The sequence below is a fragment of the Phalaenopsis equestris genome, unplaced genomic scaffold (genome assembly GCF_001263595.1).
Source record: "Phalaenopsis equestris unplaced genomic scaffold, ASM126359v1 Scaffold235102, whole genome shotgun sequence".
In the NCBI taxonomy this organism is placed as follows: Eukaryota; Viridiplantae; Streptophyta; class Magnoliopsida; order Asparagales; family Orchidaceae; genus Phalaenopsis; species Phalaenopsis equestris.
In genome coordinates, this window is record NW_018252991.1 from 46,516 (window position 1) to 69,356 (window position 22,841).

A 22,841-nucleotide genomic window follows, 5' to 3' on the forward strand; every position below is an offset into this window, starting at 1 on the left:
GGATTTACCGCCTGGTCTTGAAGGGTCCTTTCCTAGTGGCAAAGTATGCAAGCTCCAGAAATCTCTAAATGGTCTCAAACAATCTCCTTGTGCTTGGTTTGCCCGATTCACCAATTCAGTAATCAAGTGCGGTTATACTCAAAGCCAGACTGATCATACAATGTTCACAAAAAGATCTGAGAAGAAGATTGTTGTTCTTATTGTGTATGTTGATGACATCATTCTTACTGGTGATCATACTGAAGAATTGACAAAGCTGAAGAAGTTTCTAGCCCATGAATTCGAAATCAAGGACCTCGGAGACTTGAAGTTCTTCTTGGGAATGGAAGTTGCAAGATCCAAAATGGGGATAGCCGTAACTCAAAGGAAGTACACATTGGACCTATTGAAAGAAACTGGTATGCTTGGATGCAAACCAATAGACACTCCAATAGACCCGTATAAAAAGATTGGAATGGAGAATGATAGTTTACCTGTCGACAAAGGACGATATCAGAGGCTTGTTGGAAGACTTATTTACTTATCTCACACCAGACCAGACATAAGTTTTTCAGTAAGTATAGTAAGTCAATTCATGAACTGTCCTACTGAGGAACATATGGGAGCTGTCAACCGTATCTTAAGATACTTAAAGATGACACCTGTGAAAGGATTATTATTCAAAAGGAATGATAGTCAAAAGGTAGAAGTCTTTACGGATGCTGACTGGACAGGAGATATATCCACCCGACGATCAACCTTTGGGTATTGCTCTTATGTATGCGGCAATTTAGTGACATGGAGAGGCAAGAAGCAATCGGTGGTATTTCAGAGTAGTGCAGAAGCAGAATACAGAGCACTGGCGCTTGATATCTGTGAAGGAATGTGGATCAAAAGATTTCTCAAGGAGCTTGGGATTACGAGAGAAAATTCTATCAAGATGTTCTGTGACAATCAAGCTGCAATAAGTATCGCAAAGAATCCTGTTCATCATGACCGAACGAAACACATTGAGATTGATCGGAACTTCATTTCAGAGAAGGTGGACAATGGAATCATAGAATTGGTCTATACTCCTTCTAGAGACCAAACCGCAGACATTCTCACCAAGGCTCTCCCTAAGTCCAGTTTTGATGAGCTAACCAACAAGTTGGGCATGTACAATCTGTACAACCCATCTTGAGGGGGAGTGTGGAATTACGCTCATTATTATTTACTTTAATGTTATTTAGTACTTGCTATATTTAGTCATAGTATAAAAATAGTAATTCTTAATTATAGGTATTTATGTTTATTCCATAATTATAGGAATTACTTAATTGTAGGAAGATTTCTTTCCTCAAGTTGAGTGCTTCGATCCACTCATGCGAGTTCTTCACAAAAATGAGTCAATAAGTGGCTTGAAGTTCTACGGGAGGTGGGCTCCATTGCTAGTCCGCTAGGATTGTCAATAAGAACTCCTAAAGTTAGATCCTAGGTTCTAAGAGTAGGAGACTAAGACCTCACCAAAAATGAGGTCAACAATAACCTTTTTTGCATCTTCTTTAGGTACTTCGACTTAAGTATGATATTTTCAACTTTGATCTATTTTTTTCACACTACCAACCAAATAATAATAATAATAATAATAATAATAATAATAATAATAATAATAATAATAATGATAATAATATTAATATAAATGATAATGATGAAGAAAATCAAGAAATAAAGCTATGAAAAATGAAAACAAAATCAAAACGATAAAAGAAAATAGTAACAAAAAAAATTTTAAAAGAAATAAAAAAAAATTGAAAGAATGTTAAGAAATAAAGCAATAAAATAAATAAAACTTAAAACTTAAAATAAAATAATGAAAAGGAAAATCAGCAAAAACAAATAAAAAAAACATCATTGACATATATGGAGACAAAAATAGATATAAATAAAGTTAAGAAAAATAAAAATAAAATCTAAAACCTGAAAGAAATTGTTTAAAAGAGAAATCACGAACAATAAAGTTTTAAAAAATTGTACAAAACGAAATGAAATCAAGAATAATTGTAGTATTAAAATGAAATCAAGAATAATTTTTTTTTTCCTAAAGAAAATAAAAGAAAGGCTCTTTTCTTCTATGCTCGTCTTCCTTGCACATGTGATCCCCGCTCATAGCCACAACTGCTCACTTTCGTTCCAGCTCCTAATCCCCTTTATTGCTCAGCTATCCTAATTATATTCAATATAGGTATATAATAAGCTATATCAATTGTTAAATAAAGTATAAGCATATTGTAATATAATATAACGAAATGTTTTATTTATACCTTTTAATCTGAAGGGTCCTTTCAAATACCTAGAGAAATAAACCCTAGAGGTATAAATCTCAGCCACAAAAGTTTTCCTCATTCGAAGAGGGGGCATAAGTCTCGAGATATTTTTTGTACGCCTTATCATTATTTAATTTGCCTTACTTTGAGGCATACTTGAGCAATTTTTAAAGCTAATTATTCAACAAGAGAGCATCATGCTACCAAATCTAATGATACGACCCCTTCTAGAAAATATGGAGTTTAGTTTAGCGTGAGGTTCTTTGGTTTTTTAATTGCCTTTTTCGTTGTGCGGATTTAAGAGATGATGATTGGCATAAGGAGGTAATCAACATTTTGATCGGAGGCTGAGAATATCTATAGCTTAAATTTGTACAAAATTTTTTATTTACATTCTGATTTATGCCTTTTATAGAAGTTATTGTAGGATAGCAGCCGCTGTGACTAACTCTCATTAGCATATCTACTTTTGCAATTTTGTAATTTAGGTGGTTCACACCAATTGGTTGGAGGAGGACTAAGGAAGACCTAATTTTGGAGGTATTTCCAATTTGGTATGCTAATTCAATATTATCTCCCCCACAGTGTATTATTTTACAGGATATTTCTTTTTTATTAAGACAACTTCTATTTATGAACATTTATAAAATTTAAATTACCAGACTTCATGGAAAGCAACCCCTCTAACTGAATTTTACCGACTTATTTTTCATTTCTGAAGCTGTATTAATGTTCAAATCTTTTATTTCTAATTACGGTAAAGAGAGACAAAATTATGCTTATTAAGTTTTATAATATTAGATAAATATTGCTAGAAGATCAAGGAAATTACCGAGATTGATATGTTTTAAGCACCTTCGATCCATTATGCAAAAGAATGTGTGTATTGGCGAGTACATAACTTCTGGATTTAAAAATTGGTGTTTCAAAATGGTGTGCAATAAGAGAATCTAACTGTTTGTTATTTTTCTTGATTGGTGGAAAAGCTGGGGAAAACATCTCATCGAAAGAAAGTTATGTTAAAACCGAAATCAAACAAGTGAAAAATAGAAAATCCAATAATAATTCTAGAAGGATCCATAGGCTTGTTAAGAAAATATTAATTTGTTTTCATGATTTGCTTAACCTTAGTATCAGGAATAGAGTCCATTCAAAAGTGAAACTGAGCTGAAGTATTGAACCAAGTTCTTTTATCTTCATTGCTGGAGTTAAAAAAAATTCTGTGGCTCCTTTTAATTAAAATGTTGGAAAGAAACGAGAGCAGGAGGATACATCAGGCATCTTTGCTTTTTCTTTGATAAAATAATATTACTATGATAAGAATGCTATCAAATAGGGGTGAAATCATTATGTATCCCCAAAAGAGTGAGAACACTTCCCAATGCATAGACTATGTAAAAAAAAGGTGAGAATCATTTTTCTGTGTCGAATTACACTAGGCAATCAATAGAGGTTTTTGATGCATAGATGAAAGAGAAAGCTTTTGTTAGGATTCTTTTCCAAAAATACAATCCCTCAAGAAAACAACCTTCGTAGGCACCAAATCCTTCCATATTTAATTGAATTTGTGAGAATATTACCATATATAAGGAAATAATAAAAAATGGTGCATTTACTTACATACCTCCCAATTCCTATGTATTTACATATCTAACACTTAAACTTTACTTTTTTACTTTTATACCACCCAAAGCTTTCTTATCACATAAAAAATAACACTATTTTGGCTTGTAAAAAGTGAAATACACGTTTTCTTAGATAGATAAGGTGGCACATATGCAAAAAATAGAAATTTTAATGTTAGATATCTATAAATACATAATAATTAAATGGCATTTATGTAAATCTTCTAAAAAAATTGACTTGGGAAAGGCCATTGTAAGATAACAACAACTTTCTAGTGTTCTTTTTTTTTTTGCTTTAGCGATATTTAATTTAGTTCATGGTCGAGGTTAGAGAAACTTTTATCTTGATGAAATAGATGATCATTTTCTAATGAAGGCCAATCGGTAGGAGAAAAAAGACTATTCACTGAACTATTTGAATTCCAAGCCAGCTTCAAAAAACGCTGGTAAAGTTTTGCTAATGAAATTATAAATTTTAGAATCTTTTCAAAATCTAACTTTTGTGCTGCTATTGATGTTCTTCTAGCAGATGAGGGAAGAGATTGACTTAGAAGTTTCACTTACATGTTTTATAAGATATGATTCATTGAAGATAATACTCGTCTAAAAGTTGGTAGTAGTATTAAAAAAATACTGAGATTTGCTAATATTTCTAGATAAGTAATCTGGTTCCTCATGAATAAGTTCTAGGAGAGTTGTTCATCATGCACAGATCTTTAATACCAAGCTCACTTATTTTTCGGGGTCTACAAATGTTTCTTATACCGACCAAGGGAAATACCTTCCATCTTCATTTTCCTCAATAAACTTCTCATACTATCAATTTTTTAATGGCTCAATTTGGAGAAAAAGAAGGATTATTATAGAGTAATGGATGTTAAAACTGAGTTTATGATTAAGATTACTATTCCAAAGTACAAGTTTTCTTCAGATTTTTTCATTAATTGAAATCTAAAGAACTCTTTCTACATGGCTTTAGAGCCCTAAGGAAAACCATCAATTTGGAAGGAAGTCTATTAAGATAGCAACCATGAATTTTTGAAATAAATTTGTTTTTTTCGTGACAACCATCTTGATGAAACAATGAAGATTTAGAGAAGTGGATTTTATGTTTAAAAATATCTTGAAAGAAAAGCAATATATTTTGAGAGTCCAAGCTGAAGCACAACGAACACTACAAAACAGGAAAGCATTATTAACAATTTGAATACTATTAATGCCCATAATGCTTTTCCAGCAGTTGTATTCCTTTATCCAACCATCTCTTGTAGAAACATTGGTCATTTAATGAAGAACATCACTAAAACAAAAATTATAGTAATAACTTGGCAGAGAGACTTGACTTTTCTTAATCTTTCAAAATATTTAAATTGTTTACTATATTTTTATTAACTAGGACCAGAGCGTTTGCATGCTTAAAGGCTTTCTGAACCCAATGGATGAACTTGTGAGGGCAAAATCTACCTTCAAGAGTGCTAAGAATGAAATCCCAATGGCAATAGTCAATGTTCTTTTCAAAGTCAACCCTGAAAATGAAAGAAGTTAGCTTCTTATTTTTAATAGAAGGAAGATTAATTGTTAAACTATGCACTTATTGTTTATCTTGTTAGTTGGAATAACCGATGCACGTAGTGATTTCACTGCATTTGGAAGTCATCCAAATTAGGTAATTTTTTAATCCTGGTGATTTTCTTTTGTTGGTTCCACTGTCATCAACTGCTACCATCGCTTGCATCTCAATACCTTGGGAGTATGTCATAACCTAAAAAAATATTTCAATGCATTTGATTTCTATGTAAAAAAAATAATTACATTTTTAAATACACATTTTAATTTCTCTAGATTTTTGGATGCATGTATTTAGATGGCATCTTAGGCTTAGGTTTCAGAACGTCCCTTCTCCCATTAGTCTTGAATGTATGTGCATTAGACCTTCTAAAATGTATAACATTTATATTATAGAACTAAGGTACATCTAAAATAACATGAGCAACATACCAAATTTTTTTAGTATAGGACTATTATAGGTAGCTAATTAAATCAAAATAAAACATCAGTTAGAGATGTCGCATAAAAAGTTAAAATTTAGCATCAAAAGTTAGCTTTAGCATCAAAAGTTAGCATTGTCGCATGAAAATGGATCACTAACAAATTAAAATTTTATTTTAAATACATTTTCAAAATCTGAATGAGCAAGTGCACCTCTTTGTTCTGATTGTTTCCTTGGGCTGTTGCTTGCCATACATACCACACTTTCTTATTCTTATGTATTTACATATCTCTAACACTAAAACATTCATAATTACATTACCATTCAAATCCTTTACATGACATAATAAATACCACCAACATTTTCTTTTTAAAAGTTAAGTATACTTTTTTCATGCATTGGTTTATGACAGCATGGTGTTATAAACATAAATATCAAACTTTGAATGTTAGATATGTCAATACATAAGAAGTGTGTGGCATTTATGTAAATACCCCTTTATATAATAATTTTGTAACGTGCATGCAGCAGGCAATTGTGCAAATTCTTTATAGTAATTTTTGTTTCTCTCTCTCGGAAGTAGTTTATGACTTGCTGAGGTTTCGTTGCAGATGAAAACTGCATACGCCATAGCAAGACTGAGGAAAAAAAAGGGCTATTCAAAAAAGGTGTTTTATCATAATGCAATAACATTATACAAGGAGGTTTGTTTGTGAATTACACTTGCTCTTTATTATATTGTTTATTGTAGAAAAGTGCTAATCAGCATACCTAACTATGGGGCAATTTGTTTATTTTCCTCATAATATATTTTACTAATTGTGTTTTTGTTTCTATTTTTCTTTTCTATTTTTCTATTTTTTTCTTATAAAGAGGGATTCCATTCTTATTTTTCGATCATTCAAATCGTGTATATATATATATATATATATATAAAGGAAACCCGTAGGTAATTTTATTGCTTAAAAGTAAATTTACATGTTTTTAGGAGATTGGATTCCACTACAAATCAAAAAATACAGTATCCACTCCTAGGGTTCCAAACTCCAGGTGTACAGACTCACCCAAACAAGTCTTCAAAACAAATACAAGTATACCCCAAAAAGACTCTAAAACAAATGAAATAGCTAAATCAAAGAAAAAAATAAAGCAGAGAAAAAACAGACATATTGAGATTGTCCCCCATGAGGAGCAGCTTAAGATCAGAATCAGGCTTGCTCTTCAGGATTATAGCCTTAGTATGTGTACCGGATTTAGCAAGAAAACCTGCTGACCTATTAGTTTCCCTGGGCGTGTAGCTCCATGTGATGACAATATTTGCTGAAAGTTGCTTAATCCTGCATAAATGCATAAATCAACACTTACATAAATCAACATTTAAATACCAAGGAGGTTCTTTATCATTCGCCAATATGTCAAACAGAATAGTTGAATCGATCTCAATTTTCAAGAATTTCCAATTCATTTTAGTCACAATAGATAAGGCTAACCAAACAACATCTAACTCTGTGGATAATGCACAAACAATCATACAAGGTGAACAAAAAAAACATAATAGTTTACCAGAATGAGACCTATAGACCCTACTTGCACCTGCACATTCAGCGTTCCAACTACCATCAATATTTACCTTAATCCAGGGTAAAGATGGTTTTTTCCACCACACAAGAGATACCTTACAAAAATTTCTGCCAGGTATATAATAACCCAGCCAATCCTCCCAGCTAGCAAAAAGGATGGCATAATTTTATGATAAATAAACAGTTTATGTATATAAGATAGGATATTTGAAATCACCCTATCTTGCTTAATGCAACAATTCTCATGCTTGTAGGAATTTCTAACCAACCAAATGAACCAAATGCGGATGAAAGGAATGATGTTAAATATATGTTGTTTATGAATAGGATGACACAGGATGACACATAGGATGACACCAATGATTGCTGCACTGTGACAGACCCACCCAACCCAATGGAGGGGTTTTGATAGCAGCCCGATCACATAAAACTGTGCGGATTTTGATAGAGTAGGCACATTCGAAAAACACATGGTTTACACTTTCCTCCTCCGACTTGCAAAGCAAGCATTAGGAGTGGATTCTCACTCCCTTCAATTTAAGGATATCATCCATTGGAATCTAACCAAGTAAAACTCTCACAGAAAAAAGTCATAAGGTGGTCAAACATTTATTCAAATTGCACCACCCCAATCCACCTTGTCCCAAGTGTAAAGTTTTGAATAGATAGTTTTAGTAATAGAGCAATTGATAGTTTCAGTCAATAGGATTTTATCCTTTTGGGACTTATCAAAAGGAATCTTATAGACATAAGTAGCTTTATTCTTACCTAACATATTGGTGAGCATCTCCAAGTTCCAACCTTCATCAAGGTAAAGATCAGCCACAATCAAGTCTTTTTTATCATGGTGTAAAGCAAGGAGATAGATCTTTTCTTTCTGCCATTTATCATGTCAAAAGGATAAGCTACCATTCCCCTGCTTCCAGTGAATAAAGTCTTCAGCATTATTTTTTATTTTAAACATGCTTCTCTAAGTTTTGGAATCGCCAATTTCGGATTGAACCTCCAGTGGATGAAGATTTCTACAATAGTTGCTTTGCATGTATTTGGCCCATTGAGATTCAGCTTTTCTCAATTTTAACTACAAAAGAATGGAGTTGATCTCAGCTAGATATTTTAGTTGTCGAAATCCAAACCCACCTGCATTTAAAGGTCTACATACCACCTTCCATTGGGGCCCCAATTCTTTATTTATGATTCACAAACCATAAAATTTATTAAAAAGTCTTTCAAGTATTATCTGTGTGCCAGATTTGATCCTTAACATCTGCAAAGCATATTAGGGAATAGAGGTTAACACACTTTTCAGCAAAATAATCCTTCCCCCAATGGAGAAAAAAGAATTGGTCCAATCTCCAATTTTGCTTTTGATTTATCCACCAAAACATCAAATTGCATATGTTTTCTCCTCTCTTTGAGTAAATTAACCCCTAAGTATTTTAAGGGGAGATCAACAATGATAAAGCCAGTATACCCATATGCCTATGCCTTCATATTGCTACTCACATGTTCCCCAATATATATATATATATATATATATATAAAGGTGTAATTGATTTGAACGATCGAGAAATAAAATTATTTTCAGAATTTTACATCTATTAGAACCGTAGAATCCTATTTTTTTTCATTCTCGTTCGCAGTCACAGTCATTGCTCATCATCGAGGTTGAAGAGTGTCAGCTTTGTCCTTGTCTCCACAACAGCTTCATCCCACGAGTCGTAGAACGACAAAGTTCCTGAGGTCGTTAGCATTCAAACCCGTAAACATCGTTGATGATGACGTATCCATAGGATTCTTTGATGTTGTCATCGACACTAACCCTAACCTCCATCTTTATCTCTCTCATACACATGTCTCGTACATTGCCTTTGGCTATCTGATACTCATGTCCCCTCCATCACTCCGTTCGAACAGAGTGCATATCGTTGAATCAGAACACTCTGTTTGAGCAGTGTCGAGGTTGATTCGACTCCTTCGATCAATTTTCATGGATCATTCTAATACTTTTCAATTTTCACATGTCATTTCTTTTAAAGATTTGTTTCTCTTTGGTTCACTAATTAGTGGCTATTCAACTTGCGATCGATTTGGCTTGTCCAATCACTCTCTCAATAGTTGCTGACTCACCTATTCTTTTAGTTCATATTCACTCGTCCAACTGAGCAGTCAAACTAAAGATTCTCTACTCACTTACATTTGAGCAGCATGCCTTTCCGATTTGAATTTCACAATCTTATCATTGGCTAAACATGGCATGACCTCGGAAGTTAACTTCAGATTTGAACCTACGGCTTCAGCCTCTACCATACGCAAAACTCCTCTCACACAACCACGAACAATAGACTACATGTCCATAATTTTCTTCAATAGACGTAGTCCGTCTTCATGTACTTCTATAGCAAAAAGAAACATAGACATCTCAGACAAAATTTTAGCTAAAAAATGACAGATTTCAAATGTCGGGTTTGCAAAACTGACGATCACATAGTTATGTCATGGTTAATAAACTCCATGACCATAGAGATTGGAGAAAACTTACAGCTTTATAGGAAAACCAAGGAGATATGGGAGATTGCACATGAAACCTACTCTAGCACTGAAAACTCTTCGGAGTAATTTGAGCTCTAGACTAGACTACATGATTTAAGACAAGGAGAATCGTGTGTTACTCGATATTTTAATACTCTCACATGTTGTTGGCTGCAACTAGACATTTACGGGGGTTATTCTTGAAAATGTCTTGATTTTGCCTTGTATAGGAATATTATTGAACAAAAATAGGCTTATCGAATTTCCTCTTGGCCTCAATAAAGACCTAGATAAAGTCAGAGAGAGAATCACAAGAAATAAAACCCTTCAAAGAAGGCTTGTCATCTGAGAGGCTTTTGTAGAAGTTTGAAAGAAGGAATGCAAAAAGAAGTTAATAATGACAGACAAACACATTGCATCATCTATTGAAGGGTCAGCCTTATACACGCACAACTCCTCTCAAAATAATAAGCCCAAGAAAAGACGATTGTGGTTCGACCATTGCGTCATCTATTGAAGGGTCAGCCTTATACACTCACATCTATTGACGAGTCTTTCAAATGCATTTTTCTTAGTAACTCAAATTAGAAAGGGTATAAATACTACTCCCCAGCCATGAGGTAAATTTATAATTCCATGTATGTCCCTTCTTTAACACTATCATTGTCGGGTCCTAAGCCCCAGATATGAAAAGTGGAGGGGTACGTTAAGTAGTCGACAGTCAGTGTAAAATTTATCAAAAAATCATGACATTAATCCTCCCATGAAAGCAACACGTTGTATGGCCTGAATAGAATGAAAAGTGTGCAAGGCTCATTACACTGGCGCATTGGTGTAGTGTCAAAAAAGCAAGGGTTCTCACATTACGGACGGATGCAGGTAAAAAAGTTAGCCTATAAAACTAATATTAGGATATGATATTTGAATATAGGTACTCTCACATATAAATTAATGGAATTAGTTGATATTATGATTCATAGAAAGATAAATATCTTATGTATTCAAGAAACTAAATGGTTTGGAGAAAAGACTAAGGAGACTGATAGCTTAGATTTTAAACATTAGTATTCAGGTGAAAAAGCCGCACTAGAAATGATGTAGGTATAAGTATAGATGAAAGTTTGAAAGATAATTTTGTAAAAATTAATAGAATTTTAGTAGAATTATAGCCCTTAAGATAGTTATTAGATAGAATTATAGCCCTTAAGATAGTTATTGATAATAAGATTTTTAATATTATAAGTGCTTATATTACTCAAGTAATTTTAGATAGGTTCCAATGAAAAATTTTGAAATAAGAATTAATACAAATGATACTTCTTGACGAAATAATATTTATTGGAGTAGATTTAAATGGATGTGTTGGTAGAGTGGTGGAAAGATTGTAAGGTCATTTCAAGTCAGAATTTAAACACCCAAAATTGATTATTAGTTCTGGATTTTAAGATGAAAAGTTGCAAAATAAAGAATACTATGAACCATTATCATAAAATTAGATAGGGGCACCTAAAAGACACAAATAAAATTATTTTTATGAGTGTCATATGATATACTTGGAGAATCAAAAGGAAAATATTTTATAAATTAAAATGGTTGGTGGTGGAATAAAAATTTGTAAGAAAATATAAAATATAAGAAGTTAGTTATAAAAATTGGTTTAAATGTAAATGCTTAGAGAACTAGAAAAATTATAAATGGTATGTAGGGAGACTAAAGGAATAATTTGTGATGCTAAAAATTCTTATTTTAATGATATTCATAATAGGTTAGATACTAAAGTGGATGAAAAATATATGTATAAACTAGCAAAATAAAGAGAAAAGAAAACTAAAGATTTAACTCAAGTAAAGTGTATTAAAGATGAAAATCAAAATGTGTTTTTCTTAGAAAAAAATATATTCAACATAGGTGGGTGTGTTATTTTGATAAATTTTCAATGAAGTTTCTAAAATTACGATCGACTTTAGTGATATTAATATCGTTAATAATAATAAAGTATTTCATTTTTACCTTCATAATAATAAAAAAGAAAACTAAATGTGGAAAGTCTATAGGACCTGATGATATCCCAATTGAAATATGGAAATAGTTAGGAAATTTGAGAGTTTCTTGGCTTACTAAAATCTTTAATGTTATTTTGAAAAATAAAAACATGCTTGAGGAGTGGAGGAAGAGTATTTTGGAGGAAGAGTATTTTGGTCTCAGTATTTTGGTCTCCATCTTTTAGAATAAAAGGGATGCATAAGAGTGTGCAAATTAGAATTAAGTTGATGTGTTGTACTTTAAAAATATGGGAGAGGGTAATTGAGCATAGCTTAAGATGTATTACAAAGATTTCTTGTAATCATTTTGGATTTATGTCAAGCAGGTTTACTATGAAAGCTAATTGAGAGGTTTGATGGAGAAGTACAGAGAGAGTAAGGAGGATCTACCATTAACCTTTATTGATTTAGAAAAAGTTTACGATAAGGTTCCAAGAGATATCATTTCAAAAGTTTTAGAGAAGAAAGGTGTTGATTTGACTTATATTCAAGTCATTAAAGATTTGTATACTAGAGTTGTTACTTGTTTTCGAACGAAAGGAGGATTGACCGATTATTTTCCTATTTCAGTTGGATTAAATCAGGGATCGGCTTTAAGCCCATATCCTTTTGCTTTAGTTATGGATACTCTTACTGGACATTTACAGGAGGATATACCTTGGTGTATGCTTTTCGCTGATGATATTCTTGTGGATAAGACTAGAGAAAGAGCTTAGGAAAAACTTGAATTATGGAGGTTAAACAAAGGTCTAAAGGCCTTCATTTGAGTTTAAGCTTGAGTAGAAATAAAACTGAATATATGGAATGTAATTTTAGTAGTAGCTCTAGCGACATAGTTGTAACTATGGGTGATCAAATTATTAAAAATTCTAAACGCTTTTGATATTTCGAGTCTATTGTTCAAAATGATGGCCATATAAATGGGGATGTTATTAGTAGAATTCAAGTTGGTTAGTTGAAGTGGAGAAATGCTTCGGGTCTATTGTGTGATAGAAAAGTACTGCTTTGACTGAAAGAAAAAGTTTATAAGATGGTGGCGAGACCTGCAATGCTCTATGGCGTAGAATGTTGGCCTTTAAAAGAGAATCATAGAATTAAGTGTTACCGAGATGATAATAGGCTTTCCTCTTAAAGACAAAATGTGAAATGAATATATCCGTGATAGAGTTGGTGTAGCTCCTGTGGCGGAAAAAATTAGAGAGTCGTTTTTGATGGTTTGGTCACATTAAACGTCGACCATCTGATGATCTGATTAGGAAAGTATATGTTTTAGATTCACCTTATATTAAGAAAGACAGAGGTAGGCCTATAAAGACTTGGACTTATTGTGTGAAAAATTATTAATTTATTAGAATTAGATGAAAATATGACATTCAATAGGATGCAATGGAGAAAAAGAATTCATGTAGCCGACCCCACTTGGTGAGATAAAGGCTTGTTATTGTTGTTGTATGGATGTCCCTTCTTGGAGAATCAATCTTATTTTCCCAAAATTGAAATTCAAGGGGAGAACTTGAGGTAATATCAGATTGGGATTTTTTCCAAGATATTCAGCTTATTTCTCTTTTAATTGAATCAAATTATGTCCCTCAACCAACTCTTGAAGAATCAAGTTTTGCTACAGAGATTGTCCGAATTGTTTCTATTCCACCTCAACATATCATCAATTTCAGGAATTGTGTCTACACCAAAAGGACCATAGAGCATGTATAGGGCACTATGCTGACCTAGGACTGTCAAAAGCTAGAACCAATTTCTACTGATAATGATAATGGTTTGGTTTCCTTAACTCATGATTCTCATGCACTGATGGTTGATGACTTTAGTCAATCAAGTGCACACAAGAAGGGCATTTGTGAGTGTATTGGTCATCTAATTGAAAGACATATAGCTTATAAAAACTTGCTACTATCTTATAGGGTTTTTGTGATAAATTTTGATGGTGTGCAGGTTTCTAACTCTATCCAAGAGACTCCACAGGTTCCAACATTGAAACAGGCAGAGGAAGAATATTGGGCTCTAGAAAAGAATAGCACGAGGACACATAGAGTTATCTCGTGGAAAAAAATCATGTAGTATGCAAATGGATATTTACGGTCACAGACAAAGGAGATGGAAGTTTAGAGAGATTGTTGTGGGAGGCTTACTGCCTACACGCGCTCGCTTGACAAGTCTATCATTCCTTGTCGATCACTTTCTGTTGTGGATGCCAGACCCAAAAGAAGGCTGAGAGAATAGCCCGAGAAATTGTAACGGAGCGGAGACTAGCCATGTCCAGTGGTCGTCACTCTATCAGGACCTGGTGTCGGTGTTTAAAAAGGGGGGAGTTACGTTTGGGGGTCGCCCATGACTATAATGAAGACGGTCGAGGAGTTTACGATTGAACTCTCGTCCAATGCTGCTCAAAGGGAAACCCTTCAAGAAAAGTTAGAGTCGAGATTTCATGCTAACTTGCCCACCTGGTGAAGCGTCATCTGATTTCCTACTGGTTGGTTAAGTATGGAGAAATTCATCAAGATAGTGATTGACTCTGAGCCAAAGGGGTGTCAATGATGTAAATGGTTGGAGTAGGAGTGATGCAGTGGTGGCCCTTTTCATTTTGTTTTTGGTGTTCTTGAATGAACAAAATTTTTGTAATATAATTTTTTTATAAATGAAATTAGTTTTGGTCGCACCTTTCTTTATTGTGTTGGACATGTATTGTATGGGCTTGAGTCTAGTCGCGACGATTCCAATTGACTTATTAAAATAGCGGATCACTTGGTCGATTGAAATCTGGTATTAACTTGATGGGTCTATATAGTCATGACTCGGTCAAAAATATATACCATTCAATCGCCCTTAGACCGATCATGTCTTACGCCAAACGTATTAAACAGATCTTATCACTTTCTTCATGGAGGTAACCTTTTAGACTCGCCTATGCGATGATTCACACGCAACTCAATGCATAATTTTTGTCGCAAAGGGAGGAATCTAGCTACTAAGGCTTGATCTGTGTTTCTAGAGAAATAAAGTAGTGGGGCTATATGGTGTTTCTGTGTTGTAGGGCGAATAGGTTGTTTTGATAAACGAGGGGCGATTGAACAACTAATGATAGCTGAGAGCCAGCAGAATGATTAATGGTGACCAAGAGATGATTGAATAATTGCAGGCGAGTTCATCTCGAAATTAACTTGTTGATAGTTTTTGTCAGTCAATCTTCTACCGATTGAGTGTAGATATTATTCGCGAGTTGAGTTCCTCGAGTGTGTAATGGACCCTCCTACTGCGAACATACGGATTCCGACTAAAGTACCTCGTGGGGAGCATGTTAGGTGTTGAATTTAAAGCTTGGGGGAGTGACATGTCGCCAAATCATTGGGGCTTCGAAGGGTTGCACTAAAGGCATCCATCCTACCTTTGCCTCTGGCTGTTTATAAATTCAGAAGATTCCCTTCAAAACTTGTATTGCAACTAAATTGGACATCATAATTGCTCTTGTAGGGTTTCGGAGATCACCAAGTGAAGAGGCCGAGGATGACAACGAACGAGTCAGATGGCCCAAACCTGTCGTCGTTCGGCTTCGACTTCTTGTTCGTTGAACTCCAAAAAGGAAAACTCCTTGTGCATCGACTTTGAAGGTCAATCCTTTCTTGAGGGCAAGAAGTTTGTTCGATTTTTTATTTCACTCTTGGTATATTGCACTTGGGATCGGGCACCAGTTAGAGTTGATTGGACCTGTTTGCCTTGTGCCGGGTGTGATTCACCGAGTTGCTCAGGCACCAAGGGTGGCTCGTCTTCCTGATTCAAAAAATGAGTGAGTGATTACTTGTACCGACCGCGGTTCATGTGAAACTGCCTTATGGCCTTTGTACTAACATTTATTAAGAAAAATAAGAATTTCTTACCTTCCTTTCGCATGGCTTGTTTCAAATTATTATTGTTTTTTTTTGTAATTGTATGACTCAATTCCCTTCGACTGAGTTCCTCGAGTCTTGTGATCAGGCGTTCGGTGATGATTGGGATGATAGGTTTCTATTGGGCAAGTTCCCCGAGTGTATCGGTCGCATTCGTCGGGTTTGAGCGGGAGTTTATAGCTTTTATGGGTAAAAAATCTTCAGGCAATCTTTGCTCCATGTGCAGACACTTTTTTTTGTAAGTTTGCAACTTGTATGCCCCATGGGCGACTCGTTTGATGACAATGAATGGTCGTTCGTCTTTCAGGCTATCAAACTTGGTCTTCCCGTGGGTGAATTCTGTTGTCCAACTCTCGATTGTGAAGATGAGCATGAGTGTTCAAAACTATCCTTGGTCGGCGAGCGAGGGTTTTGCCCTGGTCTACAATCTTCTCTGTGGGCGCTTCTCTTCGGAGGATGTCAGTTAGGTTGCTTTGGAGATATCATTCTCCGACTGTGCAGGTCGTGGTGCTTCGGTGTGCTCGTATTTGTTGTGGTCGAATGGTATCGATCAAGTGCTTTCAGAGTAGTGAGTGTTGTTCTCCCCATCTTGGGTCCGAGGGATTCTTCTAGTGATTGGTTCGGGCGCTCCTTGCGGGTGACGAGACACTACCTCTTAGGGTGGTTGTACCCTCTATTGAGTTTGTGCACCTTTGATCATCTCCTTCATCTGCTCTTTGAGGTTGTTGATTTGCTGTCACGAACTCTCGGGTGCAATTCATATTGTTTACGATCTCTCGATATTGGAGTTCTTCTCCTTAAGTTACTCTTCTTGGTTGAGGCATGATCCATACTCATCACATCTTTTAGGGTGTTGAACTTATATTTATCCATGAATCACACACAAGGTATAGACCGTAAAGGAGAGTGAGAATGTGTGTGTGTGTGTGAGAGAGAGAGAGATCTTCCAAGAGTTCTCTCTATGCCAAGTTTCCATCCTAAAAAAAAGGAGCCCCCGTGATCGTTTGGCCCTTAATTGACCAGCCTCTAATCAATTGCCCTCTTGATAGAGCAATTGCTATTGTTCAATTATCCTTGCTTCATATATTCCTATATTACTTGAGATTCATCTTTCGATGTATCTTGTTTCGAACCATCGGATCCACGGAAGATTCGTTCAATAGCATTTTTGCCGTATAATTTGTGATGCACATGTAAATATCAAAGTTTAGGTGTTAGATATGTAAATATATTAGAATTATGTAGTATGTATGTAAATGCCCCAAAATAATATGGTGTGTTAATTATTTACAAATCACAGGTTCTCAATCAATTGTTAGTTCACTTTCATTAAATAAAAATAATAGTAGTCTTGAAGCTTTCAATCAAAAATGAAATGATCATAAATAATCAAGAATTTCAGCAAGAAAATTGGAAACAAATAAAATCAAGGTGCAAACGAATTAATTTTCAAAAAAATATTAGATTTTGGAGGTATCTTTGTGACCAAAATTAAGAGCACTAAAATAGACAATAACATACGATTGAGAGGAAATAGACCAGAAAATAAATTATTAAACTCAGAAAAATAGATCTCATGCTAATATGAGGAGATGAATTTTTCAAAATTTGTTTCACGCACCACACCTGAAAAAATTACTCATCTATTTTACTCCCACAACGTTAAAATTAAAACTATTTTTACGAGTAACTTTTAAGATCTTAAAATTTGGGATGTTCATGAATAAGTTAATACTATGCAGGATAAAGTAACGAGTACTATTAAGCAAGTTGTAAAAGATGTGTTTGGAGAATGAAAAAAAAATTATGAATAAATATAATTGGTGGTAGAACAAAAATGTGCAAGAAAAGATAAAAAATAAATAAAAAGTTTTGTTATAAAAATAAAAATTATTTTAGATGTAAAAGCTTAGAGGATTGGAAAAAATATAAGATAGCTCATAACTAGTCTAAGAGTATAATTTATTATAAGAACTTTGCCTTTAATGATCTTTAAAATATATTAGTAACTAAAGAGAGTGAAAGGTATATGTATAAATTTGTCGAGCAAAAAGATAAGAAAAGTAAATGTTTAGTTGAAGTTAAATGTATTAAGGATGAAAATCAAAAAGCATTTTTCTTATATGAGGATATTCAACATAGGCGAAAGAGATATTTTGATGAACTTTTTAACGAAGAATGTAAAAATATGATTGAATTTATTGATCTTAATATTATAAATAATAGCATTTTTTTAACCATTGCATTAATAAATAGAAATTGATGAGGCTTTAAAGAAAATAAAGCGTGAAATAGTAGTAGGGTTTGATAGTATTCTAATAGAAGTATGAAAATGTTTAGGAGATTAGGAAATTTCTTGCCTTACCAAACTTTTCAATAGTATTTTAAAAATTAAAAAGGATGTCTGATGAGTGGAGAAATAATATAGTAGTTCTTTTTTTTAAGAATAAAGGGATGCAAGAGTAAGTAAATAGATGAATCAAGTTAATTTGTTACACATTAAAGCTATGGGATAGAGTATTTGAACATAGGTTACAACGTGTTACAAAAATTTCTCAATATCAGTTTGGATTCATGTTGGGCAAGTCTACTATGGATGCTATAAATTTATTGAGAGGTTTGATGGAGAAGTGCATAGAGTAAGGATGATTTATATATGATTTTTATTCATTTAGGAAAAGCATATGTTAAGATTTCAAGAGAATTACTTTGGAGAGTTCTAGAAAAGAAAGGTTTTGATATTTGTTTGTATTCAAGTCATTAAAGATATGTATATTATATTTGTTACTTGTGTTCGAAAACAAAAAGGATTGACCAAGTATTTTTTCTGTTTTAGTTGGATTGCATCAGGATCAACTTTAAAGCCATGTCTTTTTGCTTTAGTTATGGATATTCTTACTGAACATTTAAGGATGATGTACTTTGGTGTATGCTTTTAGCTAATGGTATCCTTTTGTGGATTAGACTAGAGATAGATTTAGGAAAAAAACTTGATTTATGGAGGTCAACTTTAGTATATAATGACCTTCGTTTGAGCAGATCTAAAATTGAATACATGGATTTTTTAGTATATAATGACTTTCGTTTGAGCAGATCTAAAATTGAATACATGGATTGTAATTTTAGTAGTGGTAGATCTAGTGATGGGGTTATAACAATTGGTGATCAAGCCATTAAAATGAGTGAATGTTTTAGATGTCTCAGGTTTATTGATCAAAGTGATAGTGATATAGATGGGGATGTTATTAGTAGAATTCAAGTTGGAGGGTTGAAGTGGAACAACGCATTGGGCCTATTGTGTGATAGATAAGTTCCACTTAGACTTTAAGTAAAATTTTATAAGATGGTGGTGAGACCTACAATGTTTTATGGTGCAAATTGTTGGCCTGTAAAAGAGAAGCATAAAATTAAGTCTTTCTAAAATGAGAATACTCGGGGGGACGAGTGACTTTACACTTAGATACAAAATGTGAAATGAATATTTCCGTGAAAGGGTTAGAATAGCTCTAGCGACAGACAAGATTATAGAGAGTCGGTAGATAGTTTGGCATGTTAAACATCGCCTATCTGATGACCCTGTTAGGAGTAGATGTTTTAAATTTGACTTATGTTAAGAAAGATAGAAGTAGACCTAAAAAGATTAGTACATGTATAAATAATAATCTTAATTTATTAGAATTAAATGAAAATATGACACTCAATATGGCACAATGGAGAAAAATTATTCATGTAGCCGACCCCACTCATTGGGATAAAGGCTTATTGTTGTTGTTGCTGCCTGTTGTTGTTGCGTTGAAAAGAAAAATTAAGCCAATTTTTTAAAAATATATTTCCGAAATTCATTGTTTATTGACTAATTGACTAGTAGATAAGAAGATTGGCGTGGCCAGATTTACAGAAATTCTGAAATTTTAAATTCTGATTTATCTCAAAACTCTCCGTTTTGAAACTTTAATTTCTCCTGAAAGAGCAGCACCCTTATTTATCCATACCCGCCATATACATATAGCTGCAGCCACCGCCTTTTCTCAAAACAGCAATAGATTAAGCTCAACTTTTCATAATTTAAATTTCATATATCCTGCCATAAAAATATGACTCTAAACAGAAAAGACACAATCTGAATAGGACTGTAATCTGCGAAAGCCACAATCTGCATAATTGTTAGCCTAATTTCCACCACCGAAAGGCACACAAAAAAGTGGGTATTGACATACATACCAACCAATTTTTATGTAATTACCATCTAACACCTGAAAATTGATTTTTATGTTTACACCACCCATATCTTTCATGTCACATAAAATATACCACTATATTTCATAAAGGAAAGTACTCCTTTTCATGCACAGGCAAGGTGTCCTATAAGTAAAATTATAGTTTAGGTGTTAGATATGTTAAAACATAAGAATTGGTATAAGTAAAATTATAGTTTAGGTATTAGATATGTTAAAACATAAGAATTGAGTGGTATTCATATCAATCTTCCAAAAAAAAAAAAAAAAAAAGAGGAGAATCAACACACATACAACATCAATAACAAACAATGGACCTTAATTTTAACCATATATTTTCAAAGTTTCAACAAAAACTACCACTTAATCAGGAACCAAACAAGATTAAGACTTCAAATAAGGCCAAAAATTGCCGTTGAATCTTTAAACAAGTCAACAAAAACAGGTTGGGTAACATTCAAATCAGATAGTGGTTTCTATGAACCAATGAACCATTCAAAACTATATGACCATATCATAGTAATCCATGAGCTTCACATTTATTCTGCCCATGCTTTTACCGAGTAAAGCACAGATCTCTATCAGAATGAAGAAGCTGCTTGATAGCCGATTTATGAGACTCTTGTTTCTGTTCCATTATGAAACACACAGATAAGGCCACCTAATCTTATAAGTGAAATAGAGGAGCTTCCTAGAATAATTAAATAAATAATTTAAAACTTGTAGGCTTAATTTTTAATGGGATCTCACGTTTCTTGCATCATTAATTCAATAATTTACATGCATGCCAATATTTAGTCTCCATTACAATTTTTCCAGAATTTTCTTTTAGATTAATCAGGTTATGGCAAACGGAGATATCACATCTTTAAGGAAAATTGTGACGGAAAAGATGTACTCTGTAAGTCCTCTTTCTGAAGTTGTTCTCTTTTTTTAAATAGGGTTTACATACATACCACTCAATTCCTATGTATTTACAGATTAACCTAAATTTCACCTTTTACATTTGTACCTCCCAAATCTTTCATATCACATAAAAAAATATCACTATTTTAACTTAAAAAAGTAAAATACACTTTTTCATGCATGAATAAGGTAGCATATATGTAAAAATAGAAGTTTAGGTGTTAGGTATGTAAATAAATAAGAATTAAGCGGTATGTGCAAATTTTCCTTTTGAATATTATATTGCTTTTCGTTCCTTTTTAAAAGAATGATGTCTAGCTGTCCAATGGAAGCGGTGAATTGTATATTTCATATCTTTTTGTTAACTTTTTTTTTTTTTTTTTGGGTAAAGACTCTCAAGAATGAACTAAAACGTAGAGAATCTGTGTGGGATCGTGTTTACTGGGAATTGGTTGAACCTCTTGTCAGAATTCGTACATTGAGAGCTAGAATGGTAAGTTCAGCAAATACTAGCAGCTTTTTCATATATTTTTTTACCTGTATTCGTACTAATAGATTTGTGACTGAAAGCACACACAAAAAAAAAAACATCCTATATCCTAAAAGGATTTTCCAATGCTGCATTTTTCATCTTTATAATACAGCAACTTCTAGTTATATGGGCAAATGTAGTGGCTTCTGTTACAAATATTTCTTCACTTATTATATCAGGCACTCATTTAATTTGCAGATTGCACTAGATAAAAATGATATTGACAAAGCCTTCATTCAACTTACAGTCGAATTTCTTGCGAAGCAGGTCAGTCGTTCTTATCATAATGCTAAATTTATCGGTTATTTCTATAAATCAAAGGTATGTAACAAGGGAGAGGTAAATTGGGTGCACACTGCAAAGTGACTCGTTAGATTATATATAAAAAAAAAAAATCTTTCCAAGCCCTTTGGATTAGCATGGAATACATGAGCTGAATACCAAAGGAAAGTAAGAGTGTATCAAATAAATCAATTCGTGAAAAATAATATTTACAACGATAATTATAGCATCGTTTAATGCACTATTATATGTACAATGTAAAACAGTACAAGAGTCTCTATATTAAAGTGGGGGCAATTTAAGCTATGCACAATTGTCACTACACAAGTTTGCATTCAATTGAATTAATTTTATAGATTAGCAACACACATATATGTAGTGATGGTTAATGAGTTATTAAGCCGATGGAGGTGCTACATCAACAAATAGAAGTGCGTGCTAGAAATTTCGCGGTGGTAGAGTAATAAATTTTCGTCTTAGCGTTTTACAATAATTTAACACACACATAGATGAAATAGAAAAAAACAGTGACGACTCCAGAAATTTTTACATGAAAACCCCGTAAATGGAAAAATCATGGGGTCTGACCCAGTTGCGAGAATCCACTATTGATTGATGATTATAGAAATTTCATGTCCCACTGACGGGAAATGGTAACTATATTTTTCAGATTACAGCGTCGACTAACGGCGTCTGGTTGGTGGTATTGACAATGATTGATGGTGATCGATGGTGATTAGCAGTGGTCGACAATGATTGGCGTAGGCTAAATGAGGTCAGTGGTGGTCGACGACGGTTGGCGAAGGTCCACGGAGGTAGGCGGTGGTCGACGACTGTCGGCAGTAGTCGACAACGGTCGGCGGTGGTTGACAGAAACCGGTGGTGGTCGATTGCAATCGACGGTAGTCGACGACGGGTGGTGGAGGGCCACGG

General features: G+C 33.7%; 1 protein-coding gene across 3 annotated transcripts in view; it reads left to right on the forward strand.

Moving 5' to 3' along the window:
* Positions 1–22,841, forward strand: part of LOC110039081 — a 62,151-nt gene that overhangs the window by 16,555 nt on the left and 22,755 nt on the right. For 2 of the 3 annotated variants that reach the window (XM_020744029.1, XM_020744032.1), the window contains 5 exons: positions 2,774–2,825; positions 6,512–6,604; positions 21,021–21,089; positions 21,486–21,587; positions 21,825–21,893. In XM_020744029.1, coding sequence (XP_020599688.1) covers positions 2,774–2,825; positions 6,512–6,604; positions 21,021–21,089; positions 21,486–21,587; positions 21,825–21,893 — 385 coding nt within the window. The remainder of the gene's footprint in view (positions 1–2,773; positions 2,826–6,511; positions 6,605–21,020; positions 21,090–21,485; positions 21,588–21,824; positions 21,894–22,841) is intronic. The other variant, XM_020744031.1, reaches the window with a different exon arrangement.